Source organism: Ranitomeya imitator, chromosome 4, assembly GCF_032444005.1.
Source record: "Ranitomeya imitator isolate aRanImi1 chromosome 4, aRanImi1.pri, whole genome shotgun sequence".
NCBI classification, from domain to species: domain Eukaryota; kingdom Metazoa; phylum Chordata; class Amphibia; order Anura; family Dendrobatidae; genus Ranitomeya; species Ranitomeya imitator.
The window spans coordinates 677,163,282-677,180,139 of record NC_091285.1 but is presented as its reverse complement, the minus strand read 5'-3'; the positions used below and the strand labels follow the sequence as shown (position 1 = coordinate 677,180,139).

At 54.0% G+C, this 16,858-nt stretch overlaps 1 protein-coding gene and 1 long non-coding RNA gene across 3 annotated transcripts in view; one reads left to right on the top strand and one right to left on the bottom strand.

The window, feature by feature from the left end:
* The window catches only part of LOC138677301 (uncharacterized), a 355,122-nt gene that overhangs the window by 177,979 nt on the left and 160,285 nt on the right, over positions 1 to 16,858 (top strand). The window lies entirely within an intron of this gene.
* Positions 4,583 to 16,858, bottom strand: part of LOC138677299 (mucin-17-like) — a 57,189-nt gene continuing 44,913 nt past the window's right edge. The window contains exons 11-12 of the mRNA XM_069767335.1: positions 5,596 to 5,669; positions 4,583 to 5,260 (exon numbers count right to left, since the gene is read on the bottom strand). Of these exons, the coding sequence (XP_069623436.1) occupies positions 5,195 to 5,260; positions 5,596 to 5,669 (140 nt within the window). The 3' untranslated portion in view covers positions 4,583 to 5,194. The remainder of the gene's footprint in view (positions 5,261 to 5,595; positions 5,670 to 16,858) is intronic.

Genomic DNA, 16,858 nt, shown 5'->3' with positions numbered 1-16,858 from the left:
ACCAAGGAAGGTGACGGGCACAAGGGGGCATTCTTTGCGTCTGGAGGAGAGAAGGTTTTTCCACCAACATAGAAGAGGATTCTTTACTGTTAGGGCAGTGAGAATCTGGAATTGCTTGCCTGAGGAGGTGGTGATGGCGAACTCAGTCGAGGGGTTCAAGAGAGGCCTGGATGTCTTCCTGGAGCAGAACAATATTGTATCATACAATTATTAGGTTCTGTAGAAGGACGTAGATCTGGGTATTTATTATGATGGAATATAGGCTGAACTGGATGGACAAATGTCTTTTTTCGGCCTTACTTACTAACTATGTTACTATGACCTGCTTCACATGAGACTCCCAATCATCCGAGAAGATCAAAATGTCATCCAAGTACACAATCAGGAATTTATCCAGGTACTCTCGGAAGATGTCATGCATAAAGGACTGAAACACTGATGGAGCATTGGCAAGTCCGAACGGCATCACTAGATACTCAAAATGACCCTCGGGCGTATTAAATGCAGTTTTCCATTCATCTCCTCGCTTAATTCGCACCAGATTATACGCACCACGAAGATCTATCTTGGTGAACCAACTAGCCCCCTTAATCCGAGCAAACAGATCAGATAACAATGGCAAGGGGTACTGAAATTTAACCGTGATCTTATTAAGAAGGCGGTAATCTATACAAGGTCTCAGCGAACCATCCTTCTTGGCTACAAAAAAGAACCCTGCTCCTAATGGCGACGATGACGGGCGAATATGCCCCTTCTCCAGGGATTCCTTCACATAACTGCGCATAGCGGTGTGCTCAGGTACGGATAAATTAAACAGTCGACCTTTTGGGAATTTACTACCAGGAATCAAATTGATAGCTCAATCACAATCCCTATGCGGAGGTAGGGTATCGGACTTGGGCTCATCAAATACATCCCGGTAATCAGACAAGAACTCCGGGACCTCAGAAGGGGTGGATGACGAAATTGACAGAAATGGAACATCACCATGTACCCCCTGACAACCCCAGCTGGACACAGACATGGATTTCCAATCTAATACTGGATTATGGACTTGTAGCCATGGCAACCCCAACACGACCACATCATGCAGATTATGCAACACCAGAAAGCGAATATCCTCCTGATGTGCAGGAGCCATGCACATGGTCAGCTGGGTCCAGTACTGAGGCTTATTCTTGGCCAAAGGCGTAGCATCAATTCCTCTCAATGGAATAGGACACTGCAAGGGCTCCAAGAAAAACCCACAACGCCTAGCATATTCCAAGTCCATCAAATTCAGGGCAGCGCCTGAATCCACAAATGCCATGACAGAATACGATGACAAAGAGCAGATCAAGGTAACGGACAGAAGAAATTTTGACTGCACCGTACCAATGGTGGCAGACCTAGCGAACCGCTTAGTGCGCTTAGGACAATCAGAGATAGCATGAGTGGAATCACCACAGTAGAAACACAGCCCATTCAGACGTCTGTGTTCTTGCCGTTCAACTCTGGTCAAAGTCCTATCGCACTGCATAGGCTCAGGTTTATGCTCAGGTAATACCGCCAAATGGTACACAGATTTACGCTCACGCAAGCGTCGACCGATCTGAATGGCCAAAGACATAGATTCATTCAGACCAGCAGGCATAGGAAATCCCACCATGACATCTTTAAGGGCTTCAGAGAGACCCTTTCTGAAAATGGCTGCAAGCGCAGCTTCATTCCATTGAGTGAGTACAGACCACTTTCTAAATTTCTGACAATATACCTCTATCTCATCCTGACCCTGACACAAAGCCAGCAAATTTTTCTCTGCCTGATCCACTGAATTAGGCTCATCGTACAGCAATCCGAGCGCCAGGAAAAACGCATCAATATTACTTAATGCAGGATCTCCTGGCGCAAGGGAAAATTCCCAGTCTTGAGAGTCGCCACGCAAAAAAGAAATAATAATTCTCACTTGTTGAGCTGGGTCACCAGAGGAGCGAGGTTTCAAGGCCAGAAACAGTTTGCAGTTATTTTTGAAATTCACAAACTTGACTCTATCACCATAAAACAAATCAGGAATAGGAATTCTTGGTTCAAACATAGGCTTCTGAACCACCAAATCTTGAATCTTTTGTACATTTATAACGAGATTATCCATTGAAGAGCACAGACCCTGAATGTCCATGTCCACACCTGTGTCCTGAACCACCCAAATGTCTAGGGGAAAAAAAAGGCAAAACACAGTGCAAAGAAAAAAAAATGGTCTCAGAACTTCTTTTTTCCCTCTATTGAGAATCATTAGTACTTTTGGCTTCCTGTACTGTTATGATAGGCAATTCAGTACCACAATGGACATAGCGGTCAGAGCACATACAGTGATCTGACAATAACCCAAAATAATAGAACGAGCTCTGAGACGTGGGAACTCTGCAGACCGCAATCCCTAATCCTCTCCAAACAACACTAGAGGCAGCCGTGGATTGCGCCTAACTCTACCTATGCAACTCGGCACAGCCTGAGAAACTAACTAGCCTGAAGACAGAAAATAAGCCTACCTTGCCTCAGAGAAATACCCCAAAGGAAAAGGCAGCCCCCCACATATAATGACTGTGAGTAAGATGAAAAGACAAACGTAGGGATGAAATAGATTCAGCAAAGTGAGGCCCGACCTTCTTAACAGAGCGAGGATAGGAAAGATAACTTTGCGGTCTACACAAAACCCTAAAGAAAACCACGCAAAGGGGGCAAAAAGACCCTCCGTACCGAACTAACGGCACGGAGGTACACCCTTTGCGTCCCAGAGCTTCCAGCAAAACAATTAGACAAGCTGGACAGAAAAAATAGCAAACAAATAGCAAAGAAGAACTTAGCTATGCAGAGCAGCAGGCCACAGGAATGATCCAGGGAAAAACAAGTCCAACACTGGAACATTGACAGGAAGCCAGGATCAAAGCATTAGGTGGAGTTAAGTAGAGCAGTACCTAACGACCTCACCACATCACCTGAGGTAGGAAACTCAGAAGCCGCAATACCACTTTCCTCCACAAACGGAAGCTCCCAGAGAGAATCAGCCGAAGTACCACTTGTGACCACAGGAGGGAGCTCTGCCACAGAATTCACAACATGTATTATACTATATGGAGGACTATGGGGAGTGCATTATACTATATGGAGGATTATGGGGAATGTATTATACTATATGGAGGACTATGTGGAGTGCATTATACTATATGGAGGACTATTCAGACTACATTATACTATGTGCAGGACTATGGGGAGTACATTATACTATATGGAGGACTATTAGAAGTGCATTAAACTTCTGCTTTGGAGCCCAATGACTACTATGTTCACCCCTGGTGAGTATCATGGCTTGTTTTTTCCACACTTTAAAGAACATTCACAGAACGGCGGACATATATAAAACATCTGCAAAGAGTTTGTATGTTCTCTCCGTGTTTGCGTGGGTTTCCTCCGGGTGCTCCGGTTTCCTCCCACATTCCAAAGACAAACTGATAGGGAATTTAGATTGTGAGCCCCATTGGGGACAGTGACGATAATGTGTGCAACCTGTAAAGCGCTGCGCAATATGTTAGCGCTATATAAAAAAAAAGATTATTATTATTAGATGTGTGATGTATATACCAGGAAGGGGCCAGGATGAGGGACATACATACCACGATGAAGGGCACATTTCTATATTATTCAGGACGGGGAGCCTGGTCCAAATCTTGGACCAGGGTCCATCAGACTCGAGTTACACCACTACCCTGGGGGTCCCTTCCAACTCTGACATTCTATGAATTTATAATAACATCACACATAGCAGAATAGTAAAGGCGACTCAATGGGGGTAAGATAAGCCGTTTAGAGCAATTCAGAGCACAGCAAAATTAAATCGGCTTGGAGACTCATGACTAGGATGTAGTAGAGTCCAGCATGCTCAGCAGAGATGGTTTAGTCAAGAGACTGACAATATGGATATACTGTAGCAGAACCCGGAAGATGGACTGGAGCTTGTCTTGTCAGGAGACTCTCTGGATGCACAGCATGTAGAATACAGCTGGGTTTTTCAGCATACTCACAATCCGGATTTAGCAGCAGATCCGTGTTTGGCATGCAAATCTCAATCTATAGCAGAGCTCAGTGTTTGGAGCAGAACTTGGTTTGTTAGTGGATGATAGCAGAGCCCAATATGAGGAGCAGAGGTGGATTCATCAACCAGTGGTGGATGCACAACAAAATAAGCAGAGCTGTTTTTTTGTCAGGAGTCTCTCAAGCTTGATGCAGTGTTGGGTGCGCCCACTACATGAATACTCAGGAGACGTCTAGCTGCCCGAGCAGGTCTGTAAGTCCAATAAGGGTAACATAACTTGAGCGCACTGGATTATCATGTTCAGATCGCGAGTCAGCCATGATAGGGGGAATATGGAGAGCCCGACACTGCAGACAATGGGGGTGAGTAACAAAGTCTGAATGCCGGATGCCCTTCAGCTCCCGCTAGTGGTGGCTGCTGACTAACACAATACAATATGGATATGGGAAGTAAAGCACAGAACGTATTATACAAAAAAAGTTACACATTTAGGAAGAAAATGTAAAAAAAAAATGAGGAAAACAAAAATTTATTTACAGTATTAATTATACACAGAAAATAACAATACAATGTGTTATGGAAATTATTGCCGCAGCGTGGTTTCCAGAATGGCAGAAATGGACAATGCTGGACCAGGTGACCATGGATCCACGAGACGGAAACAGATTCTGCAGTCCTTCCTGCCAGTTAGACAGAATATTTGTATTTCCGTTTTACATCCAGAAACCCATGTTGAAGCAATCGGGATTAGAAGAAGTTGACTTTTGCTGCTTGCCGCTTTTAATTCTAGTTTTGGACCCTAAGAAATATTTGAAACTGGGCCATTGGTATGAAGACCCGAGGTGCACATTGTATGGTGTTTATTGGAATCATTGATTTCATTCTGGTCCTTGAAGAAAGGGAAGATAGAACCTGTAAGGTTTACTTTGTAGCCCACCCGAGCTGTGTAAGAAGCTGTACCCTATAATTTATAGGATTCAGTAAGTCCTATTAGATTTCCATAGAGTATGGCCACAAAGACGTGACCACTTTTCCCCTGATGAAAAAAAATATCTCCTCATTAATGAGATAGCCGGGGTTCTCATCGCAGTCCCTCGTGCGTCCCATCAAATCCATGCAGAGTAGTTACAGATCATAGGTGTGATATACCTCGTTTGTCACAGAAAGGATCTCTGGTCTCTTAATTTCCACCTGCATAAGAGAAGACAAATGGTGAAAGATTGCTTAGAATATTTATATGGTACGCATACATTTAGCGTCAACATAATTTGCAGTTTGTGACATTTTATCTTATTCATCTTTCCAGTCCATCAGGTTTTGCGTGCAATACCATGCCTGACCACCTGGTGCGCTGTGTCTGGAGGCAATGTCTCTGAGCTGCACTGATCACAGATCACTGTCTGCATTATCAGTACAATAGGCTGATAGCCCTGGAGTGGATGTTTTGGATACGTGGTGAGAAACGCTACATCTAATCCCAAACATATGTTTTATGGGGTGAGAAGTCTCAAAAAAAATTATCTTACCTTCATGTTTGGGTCTACTTTGTCCAGAGATGGCTTTAAAGTTTGGTTCCTGGGGATAGCGTTCCTAAAAAATTCTGTTATAGAAAAGGAAAGGACACAAAGTAGAATATTACATTTCATCAATCTTTTCCTTCAGACTGATAAAGAAACATGACAAACCGACAGAATAAAATGCTCCCTCCCGGCATGGTGACACCCATGACTAAAGAGAACTAGGAGTCTATCTTCCCTCCACAGGGTGACACCTTGTCATTGACAGGAGGGAGCGATAAGACCACTTCTACCTTTCGATCATGGAGTTAGTGGTTCACCTTCCGCCACATAACGCAAAAGGCATCAATCAGAGATGAGCGAATCTCAGTATATCAAAAATTCTGTCAGATTCGAGTAAGATTCAGTCCAAATCAAATTTGCCTTGAAAATACGGTAATTATGATCTGAGGTCTCTCCACACCCCAAAATGTAATAATCGCGGAATAGAGAAGCAGTGAAAAAATAGTAAACAAACACCAACTCTCTTGCCCTAGATCGCTCCTCACCCATCTTGCTGCCTAAGGGGTCAGCTAACTGCTCGGTCCTCTGTTTGCTTCACATTGGTCTTTGCTATTCAGTGCAGGTGATCTGCGTATGACTATACCTGAAGGAGTCCCAGAAGATTGGCATAAAAGAGCAAAGACTGTTTAAAAGTAAGCAAAAGATCAGGCGCGAAGCTGCAGCGAAGGGAAGGTGAAGGAACGGGTGGGGAGTGGCAGCAGTGGAATAGGCGATAGACCGGGTGGGGAGTGGCAGCAGTGGGACAGGTGAAGGACCGGGCGGGGAGTGGCAGCAGTGGAACAGGTGAAGGACCGGGCGGGGAGTCCTAGCCGTGGGACAGGTGAAGGATCGGGCGAGGAGTGGCAGCAGTGGGACAGGAGATGGACCGGGCGGGGAGTAGCTGCAGTGAGACAGATGAAGGACCGGGCGGGGAGTGGAAGCAGTGGGGCAGGTGAAGGACCGGGCGGGGAGTCCTAGCAGTGGGACAGGTGAGGGACCAGGCGAGGAGTGGCAGCAGTGGGACAGGTGAAGGACAGGGCGGGGAGTGGCTGCAGTGGGACAGGTGAAGGACCGGGCGGGGAGTGGCAGCTGTGGGACAGGTGAAAGACCAGGCGGGGAGTGGCAGCAGTGGGACAGGTGAAGGACAGGGCGGGGAGTGGCTGCAGTGGGACAGGTGAAAGACCGGGCGGGGAGTGGCAGCTGTGGGACAGGTGAAGGACCAGGCGAGGAGTGGCAGCAGTGGGACAGGTGAAGGACAGGGCGGGGAGTGGGAGCAGTGGTGTAATGTCCACACGGTGTAAGGAATTTAAGAGAGAGTAAGCTTTAACTGTATTTTATTCTCCTCTTCTTCCTCCAGCACACAACATACCACAGCATAAGATTTCCTCCTCAGTCCAGAACTGAAACTGAAACTCCTCTCTACTCCCGCCCTCGCTTTCTTAAAGAGACAGATCTAATTCTTATACATTACATCATCCCCTTTTTTTTTTTTTTTTATATATATATGTTAACCTAAAACAAATATTGACAATGTAACAATACAAAAATGTCCAAGAAAAACCATATGTCTGTATTGTCTTATTGTAACTAGAGGTGTTTTAGATCCATATGGGAAGATTTTAGTATGCACTTGCTGTAAGACTGGCTTTGTTTTCAACTGTTCATAAGCATTGCTGTCTATGATATCCACCAAAGCTCCTGTATCTATGGTAAAGGTGATATCCGTGTTGCAGATGGTGAGTGTAATACATGGAGCCTGCACTGAGCCAGTGGCAGACGTCGTGAACACATAGTTCTCAGCCACAGACACTTCTCCTATATCCTGATTTACCATTTTTATATTTGCAGGCTTTGTAATTGACAGAGGAGACTTGTTGGGTGCTGATTTGCAGACAACTGCAAAATGGTTCCCTTTTCCACATTTACTGCAAGTTTGTCCTATAGCTGGACATTTGTTCATGTGGTGAGGGAAATCTTGTCCACATCTATAACATTTCGTCTGTTGCGGGGCCTGCTTGCCTTGTGCACTGTTATATTTGAGATTATGCACATGTAAATTATCCCCACTCTCCATTGCACTTGCCTGATGATCTGCTATCTCTATAGCACGGGCCATCTTGAGTAAATCATGCAGAGAGAGATCCTGCTGCAGAGCTTTACGCCTTATGGTATTAGACGAGCAGGTGACAATTACTTGAGTTAGGATTTCATCATCTACGTCAGTAAATGCACACCCGGGTGACATAGGTGTCTATGGATTCTTCTGGGAGCTGCTTAGCAATCCTGAACTTGTATCTTTCATATCTGATGTTTTGTTTAGGGTTGAAGTAGTCAGTGAGAGCTTTGGAGCATTTGCTGTACGTGTCTGTCTCCGCTGCTGGTAATGTGCTGTATATGTCATAGACTCCTGTGCCCGCACAATGCAGGAACACGGCTTTTTTTCTGTTCTCCTCTTTTATATCTATTGCTTCCAGGAAATTCTCAAATCGATTTAACCATTTTCTCCAGTTATGAGAGAGATTAGTGACATCAGTCATATCAAACTGTGGGAACATGTGCAAGTATTCAGCCATGATGGAGTCTCTCAGTGGCGCTGGCGTGTGAAGCAGTAAAGCAGGGGTCGGTACTCACAGTAGCAGGTGATTCAATCCCATCCTCGTCGCCAGTTGTAATGTCCACACGGTGTAAGGAATTTAAGAGAGAGTAAGCTTTAACTGTAGTTTATTCTCCTCTTCTTCCTCCAGCACACAACATACCGCAGCATAAGATTTCCTCCTCAGTCCAGAACTGAAACTGAAACGCCTCTCTACTCCCGCCCCCGCTTTCTTAAAGAGACAGATCTAATTCTTATACATTACAAGTGGGACAGGTGAACGACCGGGCAGGGAGCAGCAGCAGTGGGACAGGTGAAGGACCGGGCAGAGAGTGGCTGCAGTGGGACAGGTGAAGGACCAGGTGGGGAGTGGCAGCAGAGGGACAGGTGAAGGACCGGGCAGTGAGTGGCAGCAGTGGGACAGGTGAAGGACCGGGCAGGGAGTGGCTGCAGTGGGACAGGTGAAGGACCAGGTGGGGAGTGGCAGCAGAGGGACAGGTGAAGGACCGGGCAGTGAGTGGCAGCAGTGGGACAGGTGAAGGACCGGGCAGTGAGTGGCAGCAGTGGGACAGGTGAAGGACCAGGTGGGGAGTGGCAGCAGAGGGACAGGTGAACGACCGGGCAGGGAGCAGCAGCAGTGGGACAGGTGAAGGACCGGGCAGAGAGTGGCTGCAGTGGGACAGGTGAAGGACCAGGTGGGGAGTGGCAGCAGAGGGACAGGTGAAGGACCGGGCAGTGAGTGGCAGCAGTGGGACAGGTGAAGGACCGGGCAGGGAGTGGCTGCAGTGGGACAGGTGAAGGACCGGGTGGGGAGTGGCAGCAGTGGGACAGGTGAAGGACCGGGCAGGGAGTGGCTGCAGTGGGAAAGGTGAAGGACCGGGCAGGTAGTGGCTGCAGTGGGACAGGTGAAGGACCGGGTGGGGAGTGGCAGCTGTGGGACAGGTGAAGGACCAGGTGAGGAGTGGCAGCAGTGGCACAGGTGAAGGACAGGGCGGGGAGTGGCTGCAGTGGGACAGGTGAAGGACCGGGCGGGGAGTGGCTGCAGTGGCACAGGTGAAGGTCAGGGTCGGGAGTGGGAGCAGTGGGACAGGTGAAGGACCGGGCAGGGAGCAGCAGCAGTGGGACAGGTGAAGGACCGGGCAGAGAGTGGCTGCAGTGGGACAGGTGAAGGACCAGGTGGGGAGTGGCAGCAGAGGGACAGGTGAAGGACCGGGCAGTGAGTGGCAGCAGTGAGACAGGTGAATGACCGGGCAGGGAGTGGCTGCAGTGGGACAGGTGAAGGACCGGGTGGGGAGTGGCAGCAGTGGGACAGGTGAAGGACCGGGCAGGGAGTGGCTGCAGTGGGAAAGGTGAAGGACCGGGCAGGTAGTGGCTGCAGTGGGACAGGTGAAGGACCGGGTGGGGAGTGGCAGCAGTGGGACAGGTGAAGGACCGGGTGGGGAGTGGCAGCTGTGGGACAGGTGAAGGACCGGGCGAGTAGTGGCAGCAATGGGACAGGTGAAGGACCGAGCGGGGAGTGGCAGTGGTGGGACAGATGAAGAACCGGGCAGGGAGTGGCAGCGGTGGGACAGGTAAAGAACCAGGCAGGGAGTGGCAGCAGTGGGACAGGTGAAGGACAGGGCGGGGAGTGGCTGCAGTGGGACAGGTGAAGGACCGGGCGGGGAGTGGCTGCAGTGGCACAGGTGAAGGTCAGGGTCGGGAGTGGGAGCAGTGGGACAGGTGAAGGACCGGGCAGGGAGCAGCAGCAGTGGGACAGGTGAAGGACCGGGCAGAGAGTGGCTGCAGAGGGACAGGTGAAGGACCAGGTGGGGAGTGGCAGCAGAGGGACAGGTGAAGGACCGGGCAGTGAGTGGCAGCAGTGAGACAGGTGAATGACCGGGCAGGGAGTGGCTGCAGTGGGACAGGTGAAGGACCGGGTGGGGAGTGGCAGCAGTGGGACAGGTGAAGGACCGGGCAGGGAGTGGCTGCAGTGGGAAAGGTGAAGGACCGGGCAGGTAGTGGCTGCAGTGGGACAGGTGAAGGACCGGGTGGGGAGTGGCAGCAGTGGGACAGGTGAAGGACCGGGTGGGGAGTGGCAGCTGTGGGACAGGTGAAGGACTGGGCGAGTAGTGGCAGCAATGGGACAGGTGAAGGACCGAGCGGGGAGTGGCAGTGGTGGGACAGATGAAGAACCGGGCAGGGAGTGGCAGCGGTGGGACAGGTAAAGAACCAGGCAGGGAGTGGCAGCAGTGGGACAGGTGAAGGACAGGGCGGGGAGTGGCTGCAGTGGGACAGGTGAAGGCCCGAGCGGGGAGTGGCAGTGGTGGGACAGATGAAGAACCGGGCAGGGAGTGGCAGCGGTGGGACAGGTGAAGAACCAGGCAGGGAGTGGCAGCAGTGGGACAGGTGAAGAACCGGGCAAGGAGTGGCAGCAGTGGGGCAGGTGAAGGACTGGGCGGGGAGTGGCATTGGTGGGACAGGTAAAGAACTGGGCGGGGAGTGGCAGCGGTGGGGCAGGTGAAGGACCGGGCGGGAAGTCCTAGCAGTGGGACAGGTGAAGGACCAGGCGAGGAGTGGCAGCAGTGGGACAGGTGAAGGACAGGGCGGGAAGTGGCTGCAGTGGGACAGGTGAAGGACCGGGCGGGGAGTGGCAGCAGTGGGACAGGTGAAGGACCGGGCGGGGAGTGGCAGCAGTGGAACAGGTGAAGGACCGGGCGGGGAGTCCTAGCAGTGGGACAGGTGAAGGATAGGGCGAGGAGTGGCAGCAGTGGGACAGGAGATGGACCGGGCGGGGAGTAGCTGCAGTGAGACAGATGAAGGACCGGGCGGGGAGTGGCAGCAGTGGGGCAGGTGAAGGACCGGGCGGGGAGTCCTAGCAGTGGGACAGGTGAAGGACCAGGCGAGGAGTGGCAGCAGTGGGGCAGGTGAAGGACCGGGTGGGGAGTGGCAGTGGTGGGACAGGTAAAGAACCGGGCGGGGAGTGGCAGCGGTGGGGCAGGTGAAGGACCGGGCGGGGAGTCTTAGCAGTGGGACAGGTGAAGGACCAGGCGAGGAGTGGCAGCAGTGGGACAGGTGAAGGACAGGGCGGGGAGTGGCTGCAGTGGGACAGGTGAAGGTCAGGGTGGGGAGTGGGAGCAGTGGGACAGGTGAAGGACCGGGCAGAGAGTGGCTGCAGTGGGACAGGTGAAGGACCAGGTGGGGAGTGGCAGCAGTGGGACAGGTGAAGGCCCGGGCAGAGAGTGGCAGCAGTGGGACAGGTGAAGGACCGGGTGGGGATTCCTAGCAGTGGGACAGGTGAAGGACCAGGCGAGGAGTGGCAGCAGTGGGACAGGTGAAGGACAGGGCGGGGAGTGGCTGCAGTGGGACAGGTGAAGGTCAGGGTGGGGAGTGGGAGCAGTGGGACAGGTGAAGGACCGGACAGGGAGCAGCAGCAGTGGGACAGGTGAAGGACCGGGCAGAGAGTGGCTGCAGTGGGACAGGTGAAGGACCAGGTGGGGAGTGGCAGCAGTGGGACAGGTGAAGGACCGGGCAGTGAGTGGCAGCAGTGGGACAGGTGAAGGACCGGGCAGGGAGTGGCTGCAGTGGGACAGGTGAAGGACCGGGCAGAGAGTGGCTGCAGTGGGACAGGTGAAGGACCAGGTGGGGAGTGGCAGCAGTGGGACAGGTGAAGGACTGGGCAGTGAGTGGCAGCAGTGGGACAGGAGAAGGACCGGGCAGGGAGTGGCTGCAGTGGGACAGGTGAAGGACCGGGTGGGGAGTGGCAGCAGTGGGACAGGTGAAGGACCGGGCAGGGAGTGGCTGCAGTGGGAAAGGTGAATGACCGGGCAGGTAGTGGCTGCAGTGGGAGAGGTGAAGGACCGGGTGGGGAGTGGCAGCAGTGGGACAGGTGAAGGACCGGGTGGGGAGTGGCAGCTGTGGGACAGGTGAAGGACCGGGTGAGTAGTGGCAGCAATGGGACAGGTGAAGGACCGAGCGGGGAGTGGCAGTGGTGGGACAGATGAAGAACCGGGCAGGGAGTGGCAGCAGTGGGACAGGTGAAGAACCGAGTGGGGAGTGGCAGCGGTGGGACAGGTGAAGAACCAGGTGAGGAGTGGCAGCAGTGGGACAGGTGAAGGACCGGGCAAGGAGTGGCAGCAGTGGGGCAGGTGAAGGACCGGGCGGGGAGTGGCAGTGGTGGGACAGGTAAAGAACCGGGCGGGAGTGGCAGCAGTGGGACAGATGAAGGACCAGGCGGGGAGGGGCAGCGGTGGGACAGGTGAATGACTGGGTGGGAGCTGCAGTGGTGGGACAGGTGAAGGAATGGGTGGGAGCTGCAGTGGTGGGACAGGTGAAGGACTGGATGGGAGCTGCAGTAGTGGGACAGGTGTAGAACCGTGCAGGGAGTGGCAGCGGTGAGACAGGTGAAGGACAGGCTGGGAAGCTGCAGCTATGGGACAGGTGAAGGACTGGGTGGGAGCTGCAGTGGTGGGACAGGTGAAGGACCGGGTGGAGAGTGGTAGCAGTGGGACAGGTGAAAACCAGGTGGGGAATGGTAGCGGTGGGACAGATGAAGGACTGGCTAAAGACTTGCAGCGTTAGGACAGGTGAAGAAGGATCAAGCGTGGAGTTGCAGCGGTGGGGCAGGTAAAGGATCGGACGGGGAGCTGCAGCTGCGGGACAGATGAAGGACCGGTAGGGCGCTTCAGCGGTGGGACAGGTGAAGGACTGGGTGGAAACTCCAGTGGTGAGATAGATGAAGGACTGGCCAGGGAGGAGCAGCAGTTGTACAGATGAAGGATCAGGCAGGGATTTGCATCAGTGGTACAGGTGAAGAACTGAGTGGGCAATGGCGGCAGTGGGATAGGTGAAGGTTCGGGCGGGGACTTTCTGCGTTAGGACAGGTGAAGGATCAAGCAGGGAGTTGCAGTGGTGGGGCAGGTAAAGTATTGGGAGGGGAGCTGCAGCTGTGGGGCAGGTGATGGACCAGGTGGGGAGCTTCAGCGGTGTGACAGTTGATGGATCAAGCAGGGAGTTGCAATGGTGAGATAGGGGGGGGTCCAGGCTGTGAGCTGCAGCAGTATGATAGGTGGAGGACTGGGCGGGGAGCTGCAGTGGTGGGACAGGTGAAGGACAGGGCAAAAAATTGCAGCGGTGGGGCAGGTGAAGGACTGGGCGAGGAGCTGCAGTGGTGGGACAGGTGAAGGACAGAGTGGGGAGCTGTAGTGGTGGGACAGGTGAAGGACCAGGCAGGGTATAGCAATGGTGGGACAGGTGAAGGACCGGGCAGGTAGCTGCAGTGGTGGCACAGGAGAAGGAACAGGCAGTGAGCTGCAGTGGTGGGACAGGTGAATGACCAGGCAGGGAGCTGCAGTGGTGGGACAGGTGAAGGACCAGGCAGGGAGCTGCAGTGGTGGGACATGTGAATGACCAGGCATGGAGCTGCAGTGGTGGGACAGGTGAAGGACCAGGCATGGAGCTGCAGTGGTGGGACAGGTGAAGGACCAGGCATGGAGCTGCAGTGGTGGGACAGGTGAAGGACCGGGCATGGAGATGCAGTGGTGGGACAGGTGAAGGACCGGGCATGGAGCTGCAGTGGTGGGACAGGTGAAGGACAGGGCATGGAGCTGCAGTGGTGGGACAGGTGAAGGACCAGGCATGGAGCTGCAGTGGTGGAACAGTTGAAGGACCAGGCAGGGAGCTGCAGTGGTGGGACAGGTGAAGGACCAGGCATGGAGCTGCAGTGGTGGGACAGGTGAAGGACCAGGCAGGGAGCTGCAGTGGTGGGACATGTGAATGACCAGGCATGGAGCTGCAGTGGTGGGACAGGTGAAGGACCAGGCATGGAGCTGCAGTGGTGGGACAGGTGAAGGACCAGGCATGGAGCTGCAGTGGTGGGACAGGTGAAGGACAGGGCATGGAGCTGCAGTGGTGGGACATGTGAATGACCAGGCATGGAGCTGCAGTGGTGGGACAGGTGAAGGACCAGGCATGGAGCTGCAGTGGTGGGACAGGTGAAGGACCAGGCATGGAGCTGCAGTGGTGGGACAGGTGAAGGACCAGGCATGGAGCTGCAGTGGTGGGACAGGTGAAGGACCAGGCAGGGAGCTGCAGTGGTGGGACAGGTGAAGGACTAGGCAAGGAGCTGCAGTGGTGGGACAGGTGAAGGACCAGGCATGGAGCTGCAGTGGTGGGACAGGTGAAGGTCAGGGCATGGAGCTGCAGTGGTGGGACTGGTGAAGGACCAGGCATGGAGCTGCAGTGGTGGAACAGTTGAAGGACCAGGCAGGGAGCTGCAGTGGTGGGACAGGTGAAGGACCAGGAAGGGAGCTGAAGTGGTGGGACAGGTGAAGGAACAGGCAGGGAGCTGCAGTGGTGGGACATGTGAATGACCAGGCATGGAGCTGCAGTGGTGGGACAGGTGAAGGACCAGGCATGGAGCTGCAGTGGTGGGACAGGTGAAGGACCAGGCAGGGAGCTGCAGTGGTGGGACAGGTGAATGACCAGGCAGGGAGCTGCAGTGGTGGGACAGGTGAAGGACTAGGCAAGGAGCTGCAGTGGTGGGACAGGTGAAGGACCAGGCATGGAGCTGCAGTGGTGGGACAGGTGAAGGTCAGGGCATGGAGCTGCAGTGGTGGGACTGGTGAAGGACCAGGCATGGAGCTGCAGTGGTGGAACAGTTGAAGGACCAGGCAGGGAGCTGCAGTGGTGGGACAGGTGAAGGACCAGGAAGGGAGCTGAAGTGGTGGGACAGGTGAAGGAACAGGCAGGGAGCTGCAGTGGTGGGACATGTGAATGACCAGGCATGGAGCTGCAGTGGTGGGACAGGTGAAGGACCAGGCATGGAGCTGCAGTGGTGGGACAGGTGAAGGACCAGGCAGGGAGCTGCAGTGGTGGGACAGGTGAATGACCAGGCATGGAGCTGCAGTGGTGGGACAGGTGAAGGACCAGGCATGGAGCTGCAGTGGTGGGACAGGTGAATGACCAGGCATGGAGCTGCAGTGGTGGGACAGGTGAAGGACCAGGCATGGAGCTGTAGTGGTGGGACAGGTGAAGGACCAGGCAGGGAGCTGCAGTGGTGGGACATGTGAATGACTAGGCATGGAGCTGCAGTGGTGGGACAGGTGAAGGACCAGGCAGTGAGCTGCAGTGGTGGGACAGGTGAAGGACCAGGCAAGGAGCTGCAGTGGTGGGACAGGTGAAGGACCAGGCAGGGAGCTGCAGTGGTGGGACATGTGAATGACCAGGCATGGAGCTGCAGTGGTGGGACAGGTGAAGGACCAGGCATGGAGCTGCAGTGGTGGGACAGGTGAAGGACCAGGCATGGAGCTGCAGTGGTGGAACAGTTGAAGGACCAGGCAGGGAGCTGCAGTGGTGGGACAGGTGAAGGACCAGGCATGGAGCTGCAGTGGTGGGACAGGTGAAGGACCAGGCATGGAGCTACAGTGGTGGGACAGGTGAAGGACAGGGCATGGAGCTGCAGTGGTGGGACAGGTGAAGTATAGGGCATGGAGCTGCAGTGGTGGGACAGGTGAAGGACAGGGCATGGAGCTGTAGTGATGGGACAGGTGAAGGACCAGGCATGGAGCTGCAGTGGTGGGACAGGTGAAGGACCGGGCAAGGAGCTGCAGTGGTGGGACAGGTGAAGGAACAGGCAGGGAGCTGCAGTGGTGGGACAGGTGAAGGACCTGGCAGGGAGCTGCAGAGGTGGGACAGGTGAAGGACCAGGCAAGGAGCTGCAGTGGTGGGACAGGTGAAGGACCAGGCATGGAGCTGCAGTGGTGGGACAGGTGAAGGACCAGGCAAGGAGCTGCAGTGGTGGGACAGGTGAAGGACCAGGCATGGAGCTGCAGTGGTGGGACAGGTGAAGGACAGGGCATGGAGCTGCAGTGGTGGGACAGGTGAAGGACAGGGCATGGAGCTGTAGTGATGGGACAGGTGAAGGACCAGTCATGGAGCTGCAGTGGTGGGACAGGTGAAAGACAGGGCATGGAGCTGCAGTGGTGGGACAGGTGAAGGACCAGGCAAGGAGCTGCAGTGGTGGGACAGGTGAAGGACCAGGCATGGAGCTGTAGTGGTGGGACAGTTGAAAGAGCGGGTGGGGAGCGGCAGTGGTGGGACAGGTGAAGGACAGGGCATGGAGCTGCAGTGGTGGGACAGGTGAAGGACAGTGCATGGAGCTGCAGTGGTGGGACAGGTGAAGGACCAGGCATGGAGCTGCAGTGGTGGGACAGGTGAAGGACAGGGCATGGAGCTGCAGTGGTGGGACAGGTGAAGGACCAGGCAAGGAGCTGCAGTGGTGGGACAGGTGAAGGAACAGGCAGGGAGCTGCAGTGATGGGACAGGTGAAGGACCTGGCAGGGAGCTGCAGTGGTGGGACAGGTGAAGGACCAGGCATGGAGCTGCAGTGGTGGGACAGGTGAAGGACCAGGCAGGGAGCTGCAGTGGTGGGACAGGTGAAGGACCAGGCATGGAGCTGCAGTGGTGGGACAGGTGAAGGACCAGGCATGGGAGCTGCAGTGGTGGGACAGGTGAAGGACCAGGCATGGGACTGCAGTGGTGGGACAGATGAAGGACCTGGCAGGGATCTGCAGTGGTGGGACAGGTGAAGGACCAGGCAGGGAGCTGCAGTGGTGAGACAGGTGAAGGACCTGGCAGGGAGCTGCAGTGGTGGGACAGGTG